Source organism: Gopherus evgoodei, chromosome 2, assembly GCF_007399415.2.
Source record: "Gopherus evgoodei ecotype Sinaloan lineage chromosome 2, rGopEvg1_v1.p, whole genome shotgun sequence".
Classification (NCBI taxonomy): Eukaryota; Metazoa; Chordata; order Testudines; family Testudinidae; genus Gopherus; species Gopherus evgoodei.
This window is the reverse complement of record NC_044323.1, coordinates 118,271,686-118,295,567: the sequence shown is the minus strand read 5'-3', so window position 1 is coordinate 118,295,567 and position 23,882 is coordinate 118,271,686. Positions and strand designations below refer to the sequence as shown.

At 41.9% G+C, this 23,882-nt stretch overlaps 1 protein-coding gene across 4 annotated transcripts in view; it reads left to right on the top strand.

Moving 5' to 3' along the window:
• TEX10 (testis expressed 10) overlaps window positions 1-23,882 on the top strand; it is a 132,366-nt gene that overhangs the window by 13,759 nt on the left and 94,725 nt on the right. For 3 of the 4 annotated variants that reach the window (XM_030551590.1, XM_030551593.1, XM_030551592.1), the window contains exons 2-4: window positions 5,593-5,781; window positions 7,970-8,679; window positions 16,455-16,701. In XM_030551590.1, coding sequence (XP_030407450.1) covers window positions 5,602-5,781; window positions 7,970-8,679; window positions 16,455-16,701 — 1,137 coding nt within the window. In that variant the 5' untranslated portion in view covers window positions 5,593-5,601. Of the gene's footprint in view, window positions 1-4,027; window positions 4,147-5,592; window positions 5,782-7,969; window positions 8,680-16,454; window positions 16,702-23,882 lie in introns of those variants that run through there. The other variant, XM_030551591.1, reaches the window with a different exon arrangement.

Genomic DNA, 23,882 nt, shown 5'->3' with positions numbered 1-23,882 from the left:
GTGCTTTTGGTGGTCACACTGGCGGAGCAGCGCTGCATCAGCAGCGCTATAGTCATTATTCCCCAGGCCGAGGTGGAGTACAACCGGCGCTGTAGCCAGGGAGATACAGTGCTGTATGTGCCTTGCAAGTGTGGACGATGAGTGAGTTGCAGCGCTGTAAAGCCACTACCAGCGCTGCAACTCTCCAGTGTAGCCAAGCCCTCAGTTACAAATACCTTGGGAATGAAGGTTGTTCGTAACTCTGAAATGTTTGCAACTCTGAACAAAATGTTATGTTTGTTCTTTCAAAACTTTACAACTTAACATTGACTTAATACAGCTTTAAAACTTTACTATGCTGCATTCCCTTCATTTTTTTTAGTAGTTTACATTTAACACAGTACTGTACTGATTCACCCCCCCCCCCCCCCGCTTGATTGGATACTTCTAGTTCCCAAATGAGGTGTGTGGTTAACCGGTCAGTTCATAACTCTGGTGTCTTGTAATTCTGAGGGTCTACTGTAATTTTATTTTGGAGCAATTTTTTGTCATTTAATAGAGCACGTATTCATTGAAAACTGTCAAGTTCACAGTTTCAAAGTTAATCTGTTTGAGTTATATTTTTTGTGAGTGTGAGGGAAGATAGTTTGCATTTTTCTTCAGTGCAAAGCATATATTTTATACCCATCTTCCACTCTCCTTCAGAAGTAACTTAATGGATTTTCCTCAAACTTAATCTCCTCTAGGATGGAGAACAAGCATAATATATTTAATCCCAAAGGATGTTTTAAAAAAAAAAATTGTTGGTGAGTAAAAACAAGCTGTTCCAATGAGAGAAAAATTTGCACCATAGCAGCAGTTGCAACCAGTTACTGCTGTATGGTTTGTGATTATATGGAAATTATATTGGAATGCATCTATACGTGCCCAGAGGCAGGTAAAGATGAGCCGAAAATCAAAAGCTTGTAAGATCTTAGAAGCAATATGGGTATAGATGCTGCCTGTTTAGTTTGGGACCAAAATGTAAGTTTTGTAAAGCCCTTTAACGTGAAAAGATTATTTTTTATTGAAAACAAGATTTGTATTTCAATATTCTCATATATTGCTGTGAACCCATATGCAGCATTGAGCTAGTACATGAGAATTGAAAGTCCCAAACAAAAATGTAGCTTCTAAGGGTACGTCTACACTACGGGATTATTCCGATTTTACATAAACTGGTTTTATAAAACAGATTGTATAAAGTCGAGTGCACGCTGCCACACTAAGCACATTAATTCGGCTGTGTGCGTCCATGGTCCGAGGCTAGCGTCGATTTCCGGAGCGTTGCACTGTGGGTAGCTATTCTGTAGCTATCCCATAGTTCCTGCAGTCTCCCCTGCCCCTTAGAATTCTGGGTTGAGAGCCCAGTGGCTGATGGGGCAAAAATCATTGTCGCGGGTGGTTCTGGGTAAATGTTGTCAGTCATTCCTTCCTCCGGGAAAGCAACAGCAGACAATCATTTCGCTCCCTTTTTCCCTGGATTGCCCTGGCAGACGCCATAGCACGGCAACCATGGAGCCTGTTCAGCTTTTTTTTTTTTTTTACAGTCACCGTATATGTACTGGATGCCGCGGACAGAGGCGATACTCCAGCGCTACACAGCAGCATTCATTTGCTTTTGCATGATAGCAGAGACGGTTATCAGTCGTTCTGTACCGTTTGCTGCCGGTGTAAATTGGCAGTGGGATGACGGTTATCTGTCCTTCTGTACTGTCTGCTGCTATCATGGGTGCCCCTGGCTGAGATCGGCCGGGGGCGCAAAGGCAAAACTGGGAATGACTCCCCGAGTCAATCCCTCCTTTATGGTTTCTAAAAATAGTCCTGCCTAGAATATGGGGCAGGGGTACTAGAGAACCAGTGTATCAGAGAACACAGCTGCTCCGTGTCAGATCCCTCAGAAATGATGAGCTACATGCCATTCACGGGGGGTGCCCCTGCAACAACCCCACCCATTGTTTCCCTCCTCCCCCAACCTTCCTGGGCAACCGTGACAGTGTCCCCCCCATTTGTGTCATGAAGTTATAAAGAATGCAGGAATAAGAAACAGTGACTTGTTAGTGAGAGAAAATGAGGGGGAGGCAGCCTCCCGCTGCTATGACAGTCCAGGCAGGACATTAAGTGGTGCGGGGGAGAGAAGCCCAGCATGCCGCTGCTATAGCAGTCCAGGCAGGACAGAATCTTTTCTTTACACAGGAAAGGGAGGGGTCTGATGGAGCTCAGCCCTCAGTTGCTATGATGAGGACAGTTACCAGCCGTTCTGTACCATCTACTGGGAATGACCGAGAATCATTCCTATTTTCACCCAGGTGCCCCCGGCCAGCCTCACCTGAAGCCAGCCAGGAGCACTCACGGGTTGATAACAAGGACAGCTACCAGTCCTACTGCACCGTCTGCCACCGGGCAGGTGAGAGGCGTGGATACTGCTCTTCACTGCTGCAGCATCGCATCTACCAGCAGAATTCAGTAGACATAGGGTGACATTGAAAGAAGTCAAGAAATGATTTCTTTCCCTTTTCTTTCACGTGGGGCGGGGGTGTGGTAAATTGACGAGCTGTTCCCTGAACCACGCCGGACAATGTGTTTGAACCTACAGGCATTGGTAGCTCAGCCAAGAATGCAAATACTTTTCGGAGACTGCTGGGGACTGTGGGATAGCTGGAGTCCTCAGTACCCCTCCCTCCCTCCATGAGTGTCCATTTGAGTCTCTCGCTTCCCATTACGCTTGTCACGCAGCACTATGTAGCCTGTAGATTTTTTTTTTCAAACGCTTTGGCATTTCGTCTTCTGTAACGGAGCTTTGACAGAACAGATTTGTTTCCCCATACAGTGATCAGATCTAGTATCTCCCGTATGGTCCATGCTGGAGCTCTTTTTGGATTTGGGACTGCATTGCCACCCGTGCTGATCAGAGCTCCACTCTGGGCAAACAGGAAATGAAAATCAAAATTTCGCGGGGGTTTTCCTGTTTACCTGGCCACTGCATCCGAGATTGTTGTCCAGAGCGGTCACAGTGGTGCGCTATGGGATACCGCCCGGAGGCCAATACCGTCGATTTGCGGCCACACTAACCCTAATCCGATATGGTAATACCAATTTCAGCGCTACTCCTCTCGTCGGGAAGGAGTACAGAAACCAATTTAAAGAGCTCTTTATATCAATATAAAGGACCTCGTAGTGTGGACGGGTACAGCGTTAAATCGGTTAGACGCTGCTGAAATCGGTTTAAACGCGTAGTGTAGATCAGGCCTAAGTCTAGTGTTAGGCCTAAGTCTGTCCAAAAGAAGTGAAATCTGTCAAGTGAATTGGATTTAAAATTTTCACTTTTAATTATTCTGTGTGGATGTGCTATTATTAACACAGGCAAGGGGTTTAAGAAAGATTGCCCTGACAGTATACATATAAAACATAAAGTTGCAGACTTTATTTTCTCTTTTGGAAAGAAGATATGTCTTCCATAAACAGTTACAAGCGATGAATTTTGTTAAAAGTTTCTATATTTGGTCAGCAATACCCCAGCTTTCTTTAATTAAAGAAAATCCCTTTGGGTTTGTTAGTTTAATGGTGAATTTTTTGTTAGTATGTGTGTCAAGTTTCCCCAAAATCAATATAGATATGGAAAATATATGGTGACTGGGATTTTGCTTGTTCTGGCAGATACCACAACATTTATAGTCATGATTTCTCAGGTTCTTAAGGTAGTGGTTGTCAAATACAGGACTAATTCTGTACATTTAACTACAGCATTATGCATTTTCTGATTTTATAATCTTAAAAGCAAAACTTAAAAAATAAAGAAAAAATAATTCTGAATTTCTAGATTGTAGGTTAATATCTCAAACAATGTTAGATTAGTAGAAAATCTTTACTAAAATATTTGATTTTTTTTTTTAAAGTTATTGGACCTTTTTAGAAGTTGAGGGATTCACTAAACATTGGAGTACTTTTTTTGGCAAGGTCCAGTTATTTTTATCTAACCACTTAATGAACCCTGATATTTATATGTTTCTGTTTCAGAAACTGAATATTATACTGGTATGAAGTCTGGGATTTGCTATAATATAATTATTGCTGAAGTTACTCTTGCACTAATGCAAAAAAAAACCTGTGCTAAACTGACAATCCAGTGTAAGTTTTATGAACTCTTTGAACCGCCAGCATTAGACATGAGTACTACATACCACTGAATTTTGGAGGCACTCAGATTTCGAATGGTATAAATCATTATTTTTATCCCAGGAAGGCTGAGAGTTATTGGCCCTTAAAATCATATAATAGCATCTTGCTTTTTATTTTTCTGCTTGAATCCTGACATTTTAACTGCCACTGTCAGGACCCATTACAGCTAGAAATCAGTGCTTCATACAATCAGAATTAGAAACAACTTTAATACACTATACCAGATGAATCTGTTGGGTTGTGATATCAGCTGCTAAAATTCTGTTAGTCCTGAAGTGGAGGTATGGTGCAGTAAGCAAGATTATCAGAATGTAGGAACCTTAAGGTGCAGTGTTTTGTGATTTGATAAAGCTAGAAGCAGTGTGTCAGTAAAAATATGTTAAAGCTGTGATTCTGAACTAAAAAATGTCTCTAAAATGGCATCATGGACTTTCATTTTTTCTCATTGTGTACCTGTGTTAGGAAAATTTATGAGCATTTTTCCTGTGCTAGTGCATCTGCATGGCTACTAATGACAGTACAAACTGTAACATAGGCAGGGTACAGACAGGATTTTTACTACCACATTGCTTACACCCAGTCTATCACTACAGCTTCTGCTGTTGATAGCAATGGTGCAAAAATGTTTATACACTTTCCTAGAGGAAAGCCAATATGACATGACTTTTCAGTCTTTTTACCTTTATTTTTATTTATTTTTTTCCTAATTACCCTTGCTGCAAACTCAGCCTGTGGTCTGAAAGTCAAGCAGCCAGTTTCTTTCCTTTTCGCTCACTGCATCAGTAATGGAAGTTTTGTAGGTCAGATTAAGGCCTCAGTTAAACTTGTGCGATCTGATTGGGTTATTTGTGTTGTTAGATATGCAACTGGTTGGGAATTTTGGACTGATATACAAATGGAATAGAACCCTGCTCTCAGAGCTGTGTTGGCTCTGCAGTGCTAACATGAGTAAAAAGTAGTAAAAAATGTGCTGTTTGTTGGTAAAGTAAAGCAGATATCACTCTGAATGCAGGTAGGGAGCAGTTATACACCTTTACCTCAATATAATGCTGTCCTCGGGAGCCAAAAAAATCTTACTGCGTTATATGTGAAATCGCGTTATATCGAACTTGCTTTGATCCACCGGAGTGCGCAGCCTCCCCCCCCCCTCCCCGCCGGAGCACTGCTTTACCGCGTTATATCAGTATTCGTGTTATAATGGATCGCGTTATATCGAGGTAGAGGTGTATTGCTTAAGAAAGTGTCCTTTTACATAAGTCTTTTTCAGATCTGAGCCATAATTTAAGGAACAATAAACTAGTCCAGAAGCCAGTTCTTGAGAAGAATAGACTTTGTTTTATCTTAGGTTATTTGATTGCCTGGTGTTTAATTAACATTTTGAACATCTCTCCACAGAGCTTCAAAATGACTAAAAAGAGGAAACACCAAGAGGATTTTCAAAAGGTGAAGCTAAAAGTTGGAAAAAAGAAGCCTAGACTAGAAAATGCAACTGATACAAACTTCAAAACAAAGGCCATATATCTTCCTGAACAGCTTAAAGAGGATGGAATACTTCCCACAAACAATAGAAAACTTAACATAAAGGTATGGTAAGGTAAAAGTTTCAGCAGTGATTGTAATATAGCTCATTTGACGGTTTATTATGGTTTTTTTAAAAAGTTGTGTTTGAGCACTGTCCCGCTTACATTGACCAAATGCTGGACTATGGATACATGTGCAGTTCAGTTAGTGGCTTGGGGCTTTGGTTGAATTAATAATCTAAGACAGAGATTTTCAAAAATGGGAGCTGGAAGTTAAATGTTGTTTGGGAAGCTCTAACTCAAGGCACCTGTTTTTTTTTAAATCTTGGTGTTATATCATAAGTTTGTCCAGAGGCAAAAGTTTTTAAAAATGGACTCCTAAAGACACATTTAACTTTTTAGGTTCCTGTTTCTGAAGATTTTTATTTTCTTCATTTTTTCATCTGCTTGCTATCCCCTTTCTAAATCCATCTGTTCCAACCTGAAAGGAACTGCACCTCTATGATCTGTCAAAGTCATCTGCTTTTGGCTCCTGGCTCTTCAGAGGTCATCCCTCTTGGGTAGGGATCTGTCTCTCTCTCTACAAGGGTTTTTCAGACTTCAGTGTTTCCTGCCTACATTGTGATTATCCCTAATAAGGCAGACCACCTAAATAGGGCAGACTCTGCACATTGCTTTCTCTCCAAAGGCTGTAAACAGCTGTAATTGCCAGCAGTACAGGGTACCACAGAGCTCTTTCTAAGCAAGTACATTTGCTCTTAATGTGAAAGTATTGCAGAGAAAGCATTAAAAACAATAAAGGAACCTACACATCTGCTAAAAAGCTTACCAGAGGTGATTCCCAACTCCAACCTGGGGTACTGGTAGGTGTCAGTCCTTCGAAACACACAACTGGATTTTCCCCAGGGTTACAAGTTCATAACTGTCTCAGATTCAGAACCAGAACTATTATGAGTAGGTAGTCTTTCCTTTCAGAGTAGCAACCGTGTTAGTCTGTATCTGCAAAAAGAATAGGAGTACTTGTGGCATCTTAGAGACTAACAAATGTATTTGAGCATAAGCTTTTATGGGCTACAGCCCATTTCTTCGGATGCATGGAATGGAACATATGTTGAGGATGCACACACACACACACACAGCTTAGACCTATTATCTTGATCTCATGTAACAGATGATCAGCAGGCAATGGCCACTCTTCAGGGCATAACTTCATAAGGCTGGGTTTTTGCGTAACTGGAGGTAGGGAGTGATGGTGCAAAAATGTATTTGCATTGACCTCCCCTTAGATCAGTGGTGGGCAACCTGCAGGCCACGTGTGGCCCGTCAGGGTAATCCACTGGTGAGCTGCGAGACACTTTGTTTACATTTACAGCTGACAGGCACAGCCGCCCGCAGCTCCCAGTGGCCTCAGTTCACCGTTCTTGGCCAATGGGAGTGTGGGCAGCTGTGCCTGCGGACAGTCAGGGTAAACAAACTGTCTCGCATCCGGCCACTGGATTACCCTGATGGGCCGCTGGTTGCCCACCACTGCCTTAAATAGTCCTCAAGGAATTGACCTCCCCTTAGATAATCCCCAGGAAAACCAGTTAACACTTTTTGTTCCAAAAGTCCATTCTTGTCTGACACATTATTCAGTGTAGTCCTTTTAACTAATACAGTCCAGCTCTTACATCTGTCATCTTTCACCCTTCTAGAAGTTGCATACAGTTTAGACCACAATAATTCAGAAATGATTCATTTAATATTATTGGAGCCCAAAGATACTTAAATTTAATTCAGTAAGTTCTCCAGAGTACAGCAGTTTTCTGCAATATAGCTGTCACACCATCTTCCTTTCCTTAACTCTAGCCCTTCAAGGAAGTAAGTCTGCTAGGGGTACCTTAAAAGCAGCTGTGCAGTCATAATTGGCATACTCCAGCTCCACTCTTGCAAGACTGTATGAGAGAATCTTGCTTGCTATTATTAGGTCAGGAGGCACTCAGATGTTATGATTATGAAGATCATGTAAGTACCTGGATAGTAAGCCATTAAATTATTGCATACTTCCTGTAATTAGGATGGTAGGTGACTAGTTTGCTGTTATGCTCTGAAAGAAAACATTTTTGGATCTGAAATTATTAAGCTCTTGATACAGTCCATTAAAACAGTTTCTATACCTATTAAGCCTTTTAAGAACAGATTAATACTAGAAAATGAGTCAGTTTAAAGTTTTTGAAGGAATAACTAGTAAGTGCGTATCTCTCTTCTTGTAGGATCTGCTTTCACAGATGCATCACTATAGTGCCGGAGTTAAGCAAAGTGCTCTTCTTGGGCTCAAAGAACTGCTGTCCCAGTATCCGTTTATAATTGATGCACACCTTTCAAATATACTAAGTGAGGTGGCAGCTGTGTTTACAGACAAGGACTCTGGTGTCAGAGTAGCAGCAATCCGGCTCCTTCAGTTCTTGGCTCCAAAAATCCGAGCTGAGCAGATTGCTCCATTTTTTCCTTTGGTAAGTGCCCATCTCTCCAGTGCCATGACTCACATCAGTGAAGGAATTCAGGAGGATTCTTTAAAGGTCTTGGACATCTTGTTGGGAGAGTACCCAATCCTCCTTACTAATCGCTGTAGTATGTTGCTGAAGAATTTTGTAGAGCTTATTTCTCACCAGCAGTTGTCAAAAAACCTGAAAAGTAGAGAGAAAATATCCTGGATGCTATCTGTTAACCCTAACCGCAGAGTAACTTCACAGCAATGGAGGCTGAATGTACTGATCAGACTCAAGAAGTTTCTCCAGGCATTGGTAGATGGTTCCAGCGGATCAGAAGATGATGAAGGAATCCAGGAGCAAAAGGAGAACTCCCAGTTCATGAGGAATTCAGTATGTATAAGCTGGAAGGAGCATGCCAGTAACCAGCAGCACATCCAGCTATATGAAAATGGTGGGTCACAACCAAGGATCGATTCAGCGTTCAGGCTAAGGTGAGAAAAATGTTGATTGTCTGAGAGTTTCATTGAGTCAATTCTATATTTACAACTAAGCTAATATGAGACTGTTGTATGTTGTTGCTATTGAGGCACAGGTGTTCATTTTTGTCCTAGGACTCTAGTGAGATTTATATTAGATCATTCAGTGAGATGGGTTATTTTACCACAACAATTTGATCATGTTATGGAATATGAAAATATAGAATTATTGAGCCATTGATAACCATGCTGTATGTTCATTATGACTCTCTCAATGATATTTTTCATTAACTACAAATAAAATGGTCATTTATACCACTTGTTACAAGTGTTCAGTACAGGCCATCCTTCCAGTACATCTTCCATGGAGATGGAACAACACAGCATTATTTTTTATGATGGGTACTGCATATAAATGGAGAGTGTGAAGGCAAATCCCTTTTTTAGTAGAAGTTAAGTGTACTAGCACAGAGAGCATCTTATACTTTTAATGATGTGCATATTCTAATGTGATGTAGAAACATTAACTTTTTGAGCCTTCAAAATTCCTCAGTTAAAAAAAGTGCTGATCACATGGCCTGAAGTTAACCTGTCTTATCTGTAACTTTGATCTCTTCCCTTGAAAAATGCATTGTATTCCTTTCTCCAATCTACGATTTCTTTGGCTGAACGTAACCTCTTTCATACTGTCCATTTTATAAATACTTTCTGGCTGTCTGAGGTGTACAACTATAAAACTATTTAGTATAATCTCACAGATCACTTATTTTGAGGTCACTCACAAAATTGTCAGTGCACACATGCTTTTTATCAAATTACCAATTTTCTAGATCTGTTCACTTATAGATAAAATGTGACTTCTTGAAATATGATTTAATATATGCTTACTAACAAGAAATAGAAATAATTAACAGAATAGATACTGAGAAATGGACTTAATTGTACATTTATTGAAAAAAACCCGCTTGTATATTTATAATCCTCTTCCCTAGTGACCCTCCCTACACTAGACAAAAATCCTTGCCCCACTTTGTTCTTGCAATGCCTGTAAGACAATTTGCATCTACACACAAATATCATCCTAGGCATTTTATATTTGTTGTAGCATTCATAGAATGAACTTCCTGAGAACAGTAATACCACTTACCTCTTAAGTAGCACCTTTCATCCATAGATCTCAAAGCAGTTTACGAAGGAGGCAAGTAGCATTATCCCCATCTTATGGAGAGGGGAAACTAAAGCACAGAGCTGAAGTAACGTAACTCAAAGTCACGTAACAGGCCAGTGACAGAGTTGTGAATAGAACCCAGGTCTCCTGAGTTCAAGTCCAGTGCTCTATCTACTATATATCTGACTGAACTACAGGCGCATATAATGTGTCTTCCCCTAGTGCATATTCGAAGGCACAGCTATTAGCTGATCTTCCCATCTCCATTGCCATGTTTTACCTGTCACTGACTGTTCTGTGCTCCCTGCTGTAGGGGCAAACCAACGGGAAACACCTTATTTGCAATGAGTACTGGGAATTCTGTGAAGTTAACAATAGTGTGCAGTTGATTGCCAGTATCCACTTCTGTGAGATAGCAAGTAAAAGAGTTCAGCAATCTTCTTGATTTCCAATAAAATCTGCTCCAGTGAAAACGTTGATTGAGCAGTAAGCTGGGCTGAGCCAATGAAAAGGCCCTGTCTGGATAATAGAGTGCAAGTCAATTCACATGGAGTCAGAACTAGCAGGTTTACACCAAGATGTGTCAGAGGCTTGCCAAATTGTGCACTGAATGCTGTCCATGCAGTGTGAGAGCTGAAGATGCATCATAATAAAGACTGAGAAGATATCTGAACATGTGGTGCCAGCTGAACTAGCTGCCCTTTCTGTGAGGAGCTGGATTTCAATAAGGGATCCAGAGAGCCGCTTATGGTTATAGCTGTTTGCCAAGAGGCTGATGTGAGTGAGCATGAGGAAGAGCCAGCAGATTACCAAGAGGATATGTTACCAGAATCTAAAGGATGGCTGGCAAAGGAAGGTGATGGCAACCAAGTCAAGTTATTGGAAAAAGAGGGGCCCTCTTCAAAAGATATTGAGATGTATTTCATTTTATCACATTTGGTGGTTGTTTTTACTACATGTGCTGGGGGATTGGGGGGTCCTGGGGAGTGAGATAAATAAGACCAGTCCATCTTGTCTTATTGGCTACAGCCATGATTGTTAAGAGTGCAAGTTACCACTAGTAAGGGTAGAAGTAGTCTGGTTGCTGGAGATCGAAAATAGATGACTAGGTAATAGTTCTCAACCAGGGGTCTAGGGCCCCCGGGGGGTGGTGAGTAGGTTTCTGGGGGTCCTCCAAGCAAGGCCAGTGTTACTCACTGGGGCCCAGAGCAAAAAGCCAAAGCCCCACCATGCAGGGCTGAAGCCTGAGGCCCTATCACCCAGGGTTGAAGCCAAAGCCTGAGTAAACTCAGTTTTGCGAGGCCTTCTGTGGTGTGGGGCCCCGTGCAGTTGCCCTACTTGCTAACCCATAATGCTGGCCTTGGCTTTTATATGTAGAAAAACAGTTGTGGCACAGGTGGGCTGGTGAGGTTTTTTTTTATAGCATTTTTTTGGGGGAGAGCCTCAGAAAGAGAGGTTGAGAACCCCAGGACTACAGCATAGAGCCCTTCTCCCTGACCACTTTTTCCTGCCCAAAATATCACATTAACCTGGAGACTCTTAATCCCTTCACCCCCAATTCCATCTCCTTTAGCTCTGCAATCAGTTCTCAGGGCTTGTCTACACTTACCGGAGGATCGATGCTGCGGCGATTGATGTATCAGTGGTCGATTTCGCGGGTCTACTGAAGACCTGCTAAATCGACTGCTGATCGCTCTCCTGTTGACTCCTGTACTCCACCTGATCGAGAAGAGTAAGGGGAGTTGACAGGGACCCCGCGGTAAGTAGATCTAAGCTACATGGATGTGATTTACGCTATTCACATAACTCAAATTGCATAGCTTAGATAGACTTTTCCCTTTAGTATAGACAAAGCCTCAGCCTCTGCTACTATTGTTGCTGCCAAGAAAGAAGTGACTTCTAATGGGAGGAAAGAGAAATGCCTGGGATTCCAGTGGCTCCTACTCTTCGTGGACAGCCCCAAAATGACAAACGTAAATGTTTAACACACAAACAATATTAATGTCCTCTAGAAAGCTACATCTTCTTATTGCACTAAATCTTACTGGCAAGGTCAGTGGTCCAGGATGTGGTTCATTGATATACTACATTTATTATCCATGAGAGGAATCAACGCTGATAGTGCAAATAAATTATCATGTATTTTAATCTCCTGCTGTTCTGACAGCAGGAGACAGCGAAATCTCTCAGGTGACTACACTTCTAGCTTTCTGACCAGCTTCCTTATCAAAACAGTCCTTGACCTGGGCTTAAAAAACAATAATTTGCACATAGGGTGGGAGGGAAGGGATATTATTTGCTGCTGTGTCTGGTACAGTTTGCTATTTTTATTTAAACAAAACAAAACTTCACACGCTTCCAAACAGTACTGTACATACCCCATAACTGGAGTATTAGCTTTTAAAATAACTTATAATAGGCACATGTTTGTTCCCTGTCTCTTCCTCCCAAATACTCCAGGCAAGAACTAAGCTTTTTTGCCTTTAAAAAAAAAAAAAAAAGCATACCTTGTCTTAGTGATTACTGAGTATTAATATCACAGGGGGGCCCTGCGAAGCCCTATCTGCATATTGTTCAGCTTCATTCCAGAATTAGAACATTTGACCAGTTCAAAGTCATAATTTAATGTTCAAATTTGCCTTTTTCTGATTCTTCACTAGGTTCTACTGATACTTATGAAGTAGTAGTTGCACTGGCTGAGGAATTGATTGGAATATCTCTTCTGCCTTCTGGATGCTAAGATGCCACTTTGTCCCCCATATTCATTCTTTAGGAAATCAAGAGCAAAGAAATAAAATCCTCTGACATCTTGAACAAGGCGATGTCAAGGGGTGGGATCTTTGAACTACAGTTAGAGCTAACGAGGAAAAATAAGCTGCAGCTGATACAGGAGGAGGAGAGAATGAAGCTGCAGAGGAAGTTGAAAGAGAATAGATTGCAGGAGAAGACTGAGAAGGACCAGGCAGGAGAATAAACGGAGCATTAGATGCACATAAGGTGGATGAAGCTGGAAAGCTAAATCCAACTCATTTGCCAAATCATTAGGGCTTCTGTACTGCCACTGGCAATACTCCTCAAGGAGAGAGGCATACATATCTGCCTGACATTGGTTTCAAACAGCTTTGAACACTTCAAGTGACTCTTCCTTTTGCCATTTACAATTTGCAAATGGCCCTCCTCTTGCCATGTGTCTCCACTAGACTCCATTTACCCTCCCTCTGCTAGGCTTTCATTGTCCTCTTACTGCTCTGATGCCACAGATCAGTATTATGCACATCTATGGAATCTTTTGTCCTTGAGCTCCATCTTAATTTTTTGTTTTATTAGAATCTATCTTATTTATTGATTAAACAGTCTACATTTTATTAGAAATTATTTGAATGCCTAATAGTGACATAGTACAAAAATGCTTGGTAAATAGTGCTTTTATCACCCAGTCCCTTTGCATCCAAGTGTCATATAACAACTACCTTGTACAAGGTAAACAGGCTGAATTGTTACAGTAGCAGTTTTTCCTGGCTGCCTTAGCACTAAAATATATTGTAAGTGCTATACATTAGCAAAGTGGTTAACAATTTCACTGACATGAAACACTCATAGCTCCCATATCCCTGTATAGCAAAGTATACTGCAATAGTCAAACGTCAGCTTTACAGAGTACCCTAATCTTTGTGCACCGTAGCTTTTGTTGACTGTGGAGGTCTGTTTACTCCTCTTTTGCCACTGAAGTTGCACATATTGGTTGAGCATATCCTGGATCGTACTATTTTTTCTTTAAATGGCAGTTATGCTGGACTCCTGCCCACGAGTTTCAGCAGCTGAGCACAGTATCTCTTTGTGCTTTCACAGTTCAGTCCATCTTGCTTTCACAAATGTTGTGAAAACTCAGGCTGCTGAAACAAGTGGATGGATTCAGTCAGTGTTGTCACTACAGTTTGGTGGGAACCTTGAGGAACTTGCTTTCAGGTTTTTCAAGGGCACATTGATCTACCATTCAGTGCTCTATGCTGTGGTAATTAAAGCAATTTGTCTCCATAATATGAGTAAAATTCAACTGACTACTGCAGGCTAGGCTTTGCAGAGAGATTGTCAAGTGTTATTTCTCACTGAGAAGTAAGTATTCCAGCCAATTATTGTCATTCCAGAATCCCAGCACAATGTAGTAATATCCCTGCACAGTGTTCATACCTCAACCGTATCCTACTGTTTGGATAAGGCTCAGGTCCAGAAACTAGACAGACTTTAATGTGAGGTTGCTTGTCCTGGGACTTCTGTTGGAGTTCCTCTTGGTGTGCCAGGTACTGTCATACATACTTTGCTCATTAATTGTAATTTAAAGGTCTGTAATCTAAAAGTGGAATAATAATAAATTCCACCAACCACTGTTTGCCCTCCTCCTCAGTGTGACCTTTCCATAGCATCCAAACATAGGACATTTATTCCAGTGTTGTAAACTGGGACAGTTCCTCTAAGGAGACGTTCATGCCGTCAGTGGTGGTGATAAAAGAGGAATACTGAAGATATGTCTACACTTCAGCTGCTACAGCTGCAGTGCTTCAGTGTAGACACTCACTACAGTGACGGGAGGGATTCTGCCAATGTAAATTTCCGGCGTAGACTAGCTATGAGATGCTTACACAAGATTTACGTATTCTAACTATGCTCTTATGTGGGGGGAGGGATAGCTCAGTGTTTTAAGCATTGGCTTGCTAAATCCAGGGTTGTGAGTTCAATCCATGAGGGAGCCATTTAGGGATCTGGGGCAAAAATCTGTCTGGGGATTGGTCCTGCTTTGGACCTCCTGAGGTCCTTTCCCAGCCTGATATTTTATGAAACTTCTATGGACCCCATTACTAAGTTCTTTAAGCTCCTACAATCATTTTGAAAGTGTTTTGGGAATGGTAGGTTGGTGCTTTTGTAATTTCAAATACCTTAGGAAACAAATGCAGTGTTTTAAGTAATGTTCTGTAGACATGATTAAATTGTGCAAATAAAAGTGATGTAACCAGCTTTTTCATGCAATCACTATTGCTGCAGTGGTTCACTCTGAGTTTCCTAGTTGCAAAGAAAGATCCTCTGGTGATGCCTCTAATGCTTCTGCAAATATTGTTCCTTAAAAATAAAAGGAAACAGATGTGGATTGTTAATTTTACTCTTGTGGATCTAAGCGCTGTGGAAGTGGCATTTGAAAGTCTGGGTGGGAGATTCCCTTTAACCTTCCAGGGAAAAAAATTGGAAAACCCCAAAAAATATAATTTCCCTCTTCTGCCTTGGATGGAAAAAAATGCACACAGGATATTTTGCCCTGAAAAATACTGCATCTCTTATGTAGCTGGATGAGGGAAAAAACCAAGCCACAGTAACATGATTGCAAGCCCCGTTGGATGTTGTATATCTGTACAGAGGTTCTAAAGATTTTGACACATGCTAAATTTCCTCTTTCTTGGCTTCTTTGTCTACCTCTCTCCTTGCGTGGGTATTTTTCACTGTTCTTTCTCTTCCCTCACCTTGCCCTTGCTGCTGAGAAGGAGCGTGCACTGTTTCTAACCCCTTGTCTTTTTCCCTTTGTGTCTCACTGTGATCTCATGGAACCGTGACTGGTAATACACAGTTATTTTGGAGCAGTAACTTTAAAATATGTCAATCTGCTGTTCCTGTTTAGTACATGCTGTGGGTTGTGCCATAGGCAAGCCTTCTCTGCAGAGTTTGGCTAATTATAGAGTTTTGAAATTACAAACATGGCCAGGGCAAGTATTTTTTTTTCAAACTATCATAAGTTATTTATCTGTATTGGGTGCACTTTAAAGTTTATTGAGATTCTAGAGAGATGACCAGTTTTAGTGTTAGTACCCATAGTTAAAATTGGGAACATCACTGCAGTTGGAATGAAGTGAGCCCTTGTGTGTCAAGTCTAATTAATGTACACAAGTTAAGATTTATAATGGGAATTGTTTGTCAAGTGGGTTGAAAACCAGACTGATCATGGGGTACAGTGTCCAGAATCATAGGCTGAGGGCATTATTGCCCTCCAGAGAGTACTCTTTCAGGGGGCAGATAAAACATGTTGCCTGTAATGTGTTTTTATTAACCCATGAACCCTTTTGAAAATATTTTACTATCCTGGTTCTTCTGAGATTGCTCTGTTTTAGGAGCTTTGTATTTTTAAAATATTTACTGGTTCTTGTTTATGGGTACATAACTCCCACTGAATTCCAAAAAAGTTGCATGAATGTGTCTGAGGGGAGAATCTGGCCCCTCTTGTGGTGCATATAGATCTGTTAGAGTAAAGACAGAGGGTGTTGAGGGCAAATGCCCTTGGATTTTCTGGCTCACCTAGGAGACAGAGAAAATATGTGGGACATAGTTTTTCTTTTTGAATCTGTTATGCTAAAATTATACCATTTCACTTTCTTGATTGTTTTATTCTAATAATTTTATTTTCACATTGATCAGTAGTGGTCAATTGCCAGTTGTTACTCTCTGCAAGAACAAAGCATGTAAAACTGGCTGAAGCATAAATGGGTTCTGAAATCATATTGTGGAAATACAGTGCAATGAAGGTACTCCCCTTTTCTTTTTAATGTAATACTCTTTATCTCTGATTTTTTTGCTTCTGGTTTAGGTCCCTGGTAAGCGTGACAGACAGTATGGAAAAAGGCCTGTCTTCTGCTGAAAATTTAAAAGGGTTTATTGAGATAATAATTCCATTATTGATTGAGTGCTGGACTGAAGCGTCTCCTGCACAACTTGCTGCTCCCATTCTTGGTAATCTTTTGGAACCTGAATCTCAACAGCTGATGCAGCAAGTGCTTAGTATCATATACCTGCTGTGGAAACTCACAAAGCAACATGATGAAACACACAAAATGGTAAGAGAAAGGAGTAATGTGATCTACAGTTTAAGCACATAAGTTAAATTTGCTCTGCCTATAAATTGGTAACTCTTCATGATATAAGTGAGGAAAATAGTTTTTAAAATAATGGAAATAAAAATTTAGTCTCAAGTCTTCAGCGTCATCTTATGGAAGTATGAGTTTGAACTTTCTCAGATCCTTTAATCTAGAAAAGTAGCTATCAAACTGAAGTCTTTCGACCACCATTGATTTACAGAGTTCTTCCTGGCACTCTGCAGGACAAAAAGTTTTGAGATCTAAGCAGTGGAAGATTGGATTGTTGGGAAAGTACGTGATTCTGTGAGAGCATCTTTGATTCTCCAACTTTTCATTCTGCAGACCACTCTATAGGACAGTGAATCATTTTTCTGAGCTGTAGTAATCTTGAGAAGCTGGAGAGACTTCATTATAGAAAACAAGGTCTCAGGGAGCCACAGAATAATTATGGTGTAAGGTCCTTATGTTGCTTTCCAGTATTTACGTAGTGATGTCATGACTCTGTGTATGAAGACAATCAAAACTACAACAAAAATACTGCAAAACAATGTTGAAATGTCTTGTCTTCCTTATTTCTCCTTCTGTGCCTGTTCCCCAAAATAACTCCTTTTTTTACTTCTGCTACACACTTCTAGATTCTGCAGCATGGTATAGGGATGTCACTGTTCCCATTTTCTCTTCCCCTTTTGGCTGCTGGAAGGGATGGGAAGGGGTATCTTGGAAATTCCTTTCCTAACATCTCTGTAAGAGAGTGCAGATTGATTTGCTGAGCACTCTCTGTGCTGCTGTATGTTCCAGGCAGCATGGGTAGGTGTGTGTCTTTGATCAGCTATTTTGCTCCTGAGATCAAATGGAGTTTGAAATGCTCTTGTTGAAACCATGGATTTCTAGAGATGCACAAGACGAGTAACAATGCTGTAAAAAATGTGTGTGGTATGTATGTGTATATATTACCATCTTCTGTACATGTTGTAGTTCAGGGCAACTGCACCTGTATTTCCCCTCTATGGTCCAACAAGGGCACCTATTCTCAGGTTACTGGCTCCTCAGCTGTCATCTCTTGGGCAGAGACACATGCTTCTCCCATTTCTGACCTAGGTATTTCCAGGCTTCACAGTTCCTTGCCTACACTGACTTCCCCAACCAAGTCAGACTGACTAAGCAGGCCTGCTCTGCTTTTCTCCTCAGAGGATATAAATGATGTAAATGCCGCAGTGATAATTTACCACACAGGTCTTTCTAATCAAGTAAGTGTTTTTCTTAAGAAAAAGCATTATAGAGGAATCATACTGAAAACAATAAAAGCATCTGCATGCATGCGGAGAAGCTTACTAGTGTAGTAAGATGAGGCCCTGAAACATAAACTCCTGTGTCAGAGGACCAGTCTGGGGCCTGAAGCCTGAACCAAAGTACGTCCAGGCATTGTTAAGCAAAAGCTGGGCTGTGAGCCAGAGGCAGGCCTCATTCACATAAGTTGACGAGAAGAGGGTTGTTAGAATCAGATGCATTCACATATAAGTGCTAATAAGAGGAACTTGTGCCAAGATGGCACCTGAACATCCTGATACAAGGACACTCCACAGACATAACAAGGAACAGGCAGGTGCATCTTAAAGACAGGGTCAAAAGGACAGCAAGACAGGTCTGTTTGTTTGAAATAACATGATCAAAGGGGAAGACAGCACCCTAATGAGCCAAGGGGCTGTACCTCAATACATCAGTAGGGATGTGTAATCTGTCCTATAACAGTATAAAAGTAGGTCCTGGAGTGCGCATCTTTGTCTGGCCTAGTAGGCAGAGGAAAGTCCTGCCACTGACTGAGCTGGTCCATTGCCGGGGGCACAGATTTGTAGTATGTCTTGTAGAGTCTAGGGGAAGCTGTTAGTGTGCTTTGTTTGACAATAAACCTGGATCGGGTTCCTTTGTACCTTACTAGAGTCTGTGGTCTTTGGGGATTCTCTTGGGGCCTGCTGTGTCAGCTATCTGTGCAGAACTGGGGCAGCACACAGAGGGAACACGCATGCAGCCGATTGTTATCATCGAACAAGAGCAGAGCACCACACTGGTAGCTACTGACAACAACTAGATATCACCTCAACTCCAGCAAGTGCTCTGGCAGGTGACCAATACTTCAAATCCCATCAAGGTGTTTTTTTTGTTTTTTTTTTAATGTGATTAAAAGTTCAAACTTATAGTGAGCTCAGAACAAGCACACCATGAATCTGTGTGTCACTGTCTTATCCAGTTTTGGCATCTGATCTTGTCCTCCTATAGAAGGTGATCACCCGACACTGAGTTTGTCCTCAGGATGCAGCTTTGAAAGGTTAGGTCCAGAGGAGAAAACTTACCTCCTCCCAAGTATTTCCTAGGAATCCCACTTAACTTTGTCTAGCATGTTATTTTAAAGAGATCTTTGAAGCTCGTAACATTTCTCAGGGTTTACATTACCCATTTCTCTTCTTTAGAGATGTTGCATACAATCCCATAATAATACATATTTATTTGTATTTTGAATACAGTGAACTCCTAAGATCATGAAACTTAATTCAGTAAGGTTTGACCAGAATATTGCAGGAAATTCCCATATCTGTCTCAATACTTAATGTTTTATTATGTTACATTGTGAGTTTTTCCACAGTATGAAGGAAGTTGAAGATAAAACTATTATCTTAAATTACAGTTGGCACGCTTGTTACAAATTGTATTATAAGACTGCTTTCAGGGGTTAGTTTGTTTTAAATTACACAGGATTGAAACTAGTCAACAAACCTGTTAATTTTAATTATTTTTTTCTTCTGTAAAATACTATCATTAATCATAATGTTTTTATTCAGATCATTGTCTGTCTGAAGGACTCTCTGAATTGACACAACAATGTTCATGGGATTGATTTACATTCTTAACTAATACATCTTAGTTAATATGTGAAGGATCTAACAATGAAAGAGCTATGCTGCATTTCTCTTTCAGAAACTCAATTATACTAGATTTCTTATGGTTGCAGTGGTCACTCCAATACCATGGTGTTGGCAATTATATAAAAACTAGATAGATGAAATTGTTGATGTTATGTCCCCCTATTTTCATGTGTTCAAAACTTCCTTGAAAACTTACCTTTGGGGCAGAAACATTCAGAATCTGAGGATGTTGCATTTTGTATTTTTTTAATTCTTTTAACTCATGGAGTGAGAATGAGGAATACCCATTTTTCTTTACATATTGAACCCATGCAAATGACTGAATTTTGGAAGCTGAAACTTTGCATATAAATAGTCCTTGAAAAGTGGTGCTTTGGAGAAATGGTGAAGGTGCAGAGAAGAACCACAAAAATGATTTGTGTAAGGGCTGGGAAAAGTGCCTTCTAGTGAAATTAAAGGAGCTTTATCTATGTAGTTTGTCAAAAAGAAGATTGAGGAGATGGTTTGAATAGTGTATAAACACTTTCATGGGCAGAAAATACCAATAAATGGCTCCTTATTGTGGTGGGGAAAGGAATAACAAGAACTAATTGCTGGAAGTTAAAACCAGATGTATTATAAGTGGGCTGGTGGCATCATCCGTTAAGGTTGCCTGTTACGTACTGTTAAGTCTCTTTTTTCAGTTGCTTATAACGTTGCAAAACTGTAACTGTTTGGTCTTTTATTTTCTATGCAGGATGTCTCTCAAGCTGAATGTTTTTTGGAAAATGTTGGCTGAAATGAGACTAGGGCAAATAACATTTTTTCTTCGAGGAGTATCCTTTTGGGCGCTCCACTTTGTGTCTTGATGCCCTGCGCTTGTAATCGGAGATTTGTGGGAGCAGTGCCTGGCTGAGCTGTGCATGCACCGTAGCCGTCTCGCGCTGCACCGATTGGCTGCATAGCGGCTAAGTTCCCTCTAAGCTGTGCAGCTGCCTATTAAGCCTCGTGCAGGGGTTCAGGGCTGTGGTGGGGAGAGATGCCTCTCCCCCAGTGTGGACCTGCTGGGGTGGGGAGAGGCACCCCTCCCTGCTGGTCCCAGCGTGGATCTGCCCTGGACTTGCCACCGCTGGGGGAGAGAAGCCCCTCGCCTGGCCCGGGCCAGGCCCACCGGAGCTGCTGGGGAGAGGAGCCATACCAGTGGCCCAGCTCAGCCTCACTGGAGCTGCTGCCAAGGAAAGGTGCCTCTCCTCCGGCCCCGAGCTGCTGCAGTGCGAGAGGGTTGGAGGGAGTTCTCTCTCCCTGCCGGAGCCCCAGAACAGCCTGCACTCCCAAACCCCTCATCACTGGCCCCACCCCAGAGCCCTCACCCCAACCTTCTGTCTCAGCCCTGAGCCCCCTCCTTGTCCCCTCATTCCCAGCCCCACCCCAGAGCCTTCACCCCTAGCTGGAGTCCTCACCCCCCGCATCCAATCCTCTTCCCCAGCCCTGAACCCCCTCCCACACTCCGAAGTCCTTGGCCCCACCCCCACCATATGAATTTTGTTGTGTGCACTAATATGAAGGTGATATGTCACACATTACCTCCATACTGGTGCGCATAAACTTCATTGCGCACATGGACATAAAAAAATTAGAGGGAACATTGCATAGCGGTGCACAACTAACTGTCCCCCAGTTCCTTCTTTACCGCTTTTTACTTGAGTCGGAGTGATCAGCAGTGCCCTCTCCTACTTCAGAAAAAAATTATAGTAGATAATTGTTAGTGGTAGTGTTAGCTTAGTTGTAGTTTGCTTCCCTATCCTCTTACCGTACTGTAATTTCTTTAATTGTACAAAAAAAAATTTTTTTCCTTTTACCTTTACCTCTTTGGCAGCCTTAGCCTCAAACAGTCTTTACCCCTTTTATTTTCTCTGTGGGCTTGTATTCACTACCAGGGTAAGTTGACCTAAATTATGCTACTCCAGCTAAATGAATAACGTAGCTGGAGTTGACATAGCTTAGGTCGACTTACCCTGTTTCTTCATTGCGCTGCATCGATGGGCGATGCTCTTCCGTTGGCTTGCCTTAATCTTCTCGGGGAGCTGGAGAACCTGGGTCTACTGGAGAGCACTCTGCGGTCGATTAAGTGGGTCTTCGCTAGACCCCCTAAATCAAGTGTCGATCTCCACATAGTGAAGACCAGCCCTAAGAGACTGACCTTCTCAGGCATGCCAGGCTTACCTGGTTTTAAACACTGCCTGACTTACAGACTCACATTACTCAAAAGTGCCTGCATTGCAGAAAACTGACAGCCAAGACAAGAAAAGTCGGGGATCTCCATCTGAAGCTCCTCATGATGGAGAAATCCATCAGGTCAGCCTCCAACCCTGAGTCCAGGTGCCCTGGCCAATGGTCACCATCAGAAGCCTCTGACAGGGCTGTGCTCTAACAATGGCTGCCAAGGAGCCTGCTTCTAGAAAGGCTGCAAAAAGGCAGTTGCAGACATCCCTGCACCGAGAGTTGCCCAAAAGAAAGCAATCTACTGAAAAATCTCCTCTGGAACTGAGAGCGCCAGACCGTGAGGCACCAGGAACGTCTGGTACTGAGAATTCCCAACAAGCTAAGGACCCTATGTGAGCAAGCTCTAAAGAAGGTTCGCATACTACAGTGAAACCTCCCAACTCAGCACTCACGTAGCCAAAGATGATCTCGGCACTGAGAGGTACAATAGCACCACCTGCTGTACCTATGCTGCACAGTAGCCTGTGTGCTCTCGGTAACCCGCTGCCGATACCCAAGCAAGTGTAGGAGGAATCCATCTGGTTCAGATGCAGTGGGGACAAGAGCTGGAGTAGAATAGTTGGGTCAAGGAGTGTCTGGAAGAGGTGGTGGAGACTGGGATTGGCATGATCAGGAGACTGGGAGTGGGACCTAATGGGGGAGTGGAAGGAGTGAGGAGGAGAGAGAAATCTGACAAGGAGCCAGGTTAAGGGAAGAAGATAACTGGGACTGGCTGGGCAAAGAGAAAAAAATCTGCAAGAGGTCAGGACACTGAGATTGGATGGGAAGCCCTAGAATGGTGACTGGGAGCTGGTGGCAGCTGGAGGCTGTGGGAAAGACAGGCCGATCAGGGAGTGGAGGAGGGAACTGGGATTAGCAGGCCAAAGGGACTTGGGGACTAGAAATGATTGGGCATTGAGATGGGGAGTTTACAGGGGTACGACTAAGGCTATGTGCTGCTTTAACGTAAGAGCTCTCCTGCCGACAAAATAAAACCACCCCCAATGACGGGGCGGTAGATTTGTTGGCGAGAGAGCGTCTCCTGCCAACAATGTGCTGTCCACACCGGCACTTCTTGTCGTTAAAATTTTTGTTGGTCAAGAGGGGGGTGTTTTTTTTTTTCTCACACCCCTGACTGACAAAAGGTTTAATGACAAAGTGCAGTGTAGACGTAGACACCGGTCAAGAAGCCTGGGATTGGGATCAGAAACAACAGTACTGTGAAAGGGACAGGCTGAAGGGGAGAGGGAGAAGTGATCAAGTTTGGAGGTAGTAGGCAGAAAATTCTGTGTCAACTAGAGAACATTTCCCTCCAGAGCTTGGAATGGAACCTAAGATCACTGTACCTCACCAGTCCTCTGCTCTGAACAAATATCTGAAACCCACTGTCAAGTTGTCCCCATCCCCCTCTAGTGCTGCCCAAATTGAGGATGACAACCTACCATTCCTCTCCATTACTCCATTAGCTACAGTGGCAGAGTTCTGTGTGACCCAAAAGTTTCCAACCTGGCTGATGAACCATATAGGTGTGAATATGATGCCACATGATGGAATTTTTGTTTGTTTGTTTGTTTTTTAAAAAACTTTGGAAATTACACATGCAAATTGTATTAAAAAATTTTGAATTGCAGTCAAACACTCAAAAGTTAGGAAATGTCAGAATTAAGGTTGCCTATACAACCTGAATTTAACCCTCTTGTATTATGATACAGTCTGTAATTACATAATTCTGTACTTCTTTTCACCTGCTTCATTCAAAGCACACGATGAGTGGTGCTCAATTAATGAGCAACCATTAATATGCTGTTTTCTTTGTGTTCGGTGTGTTGTCCTAGGCCTGATTTACTGCACACTATACAAACACTTCTCTGACAAAAGAATTATTAATTTCTTCGAGTGCTTTTCTATGGTGCTCATCATTATAGCATCCATGTCTGCACCAACATTAAAGAAGTTATTTTCAGAATACCCCGGTGAGGTGAGGTGATATTATCCTCTTTT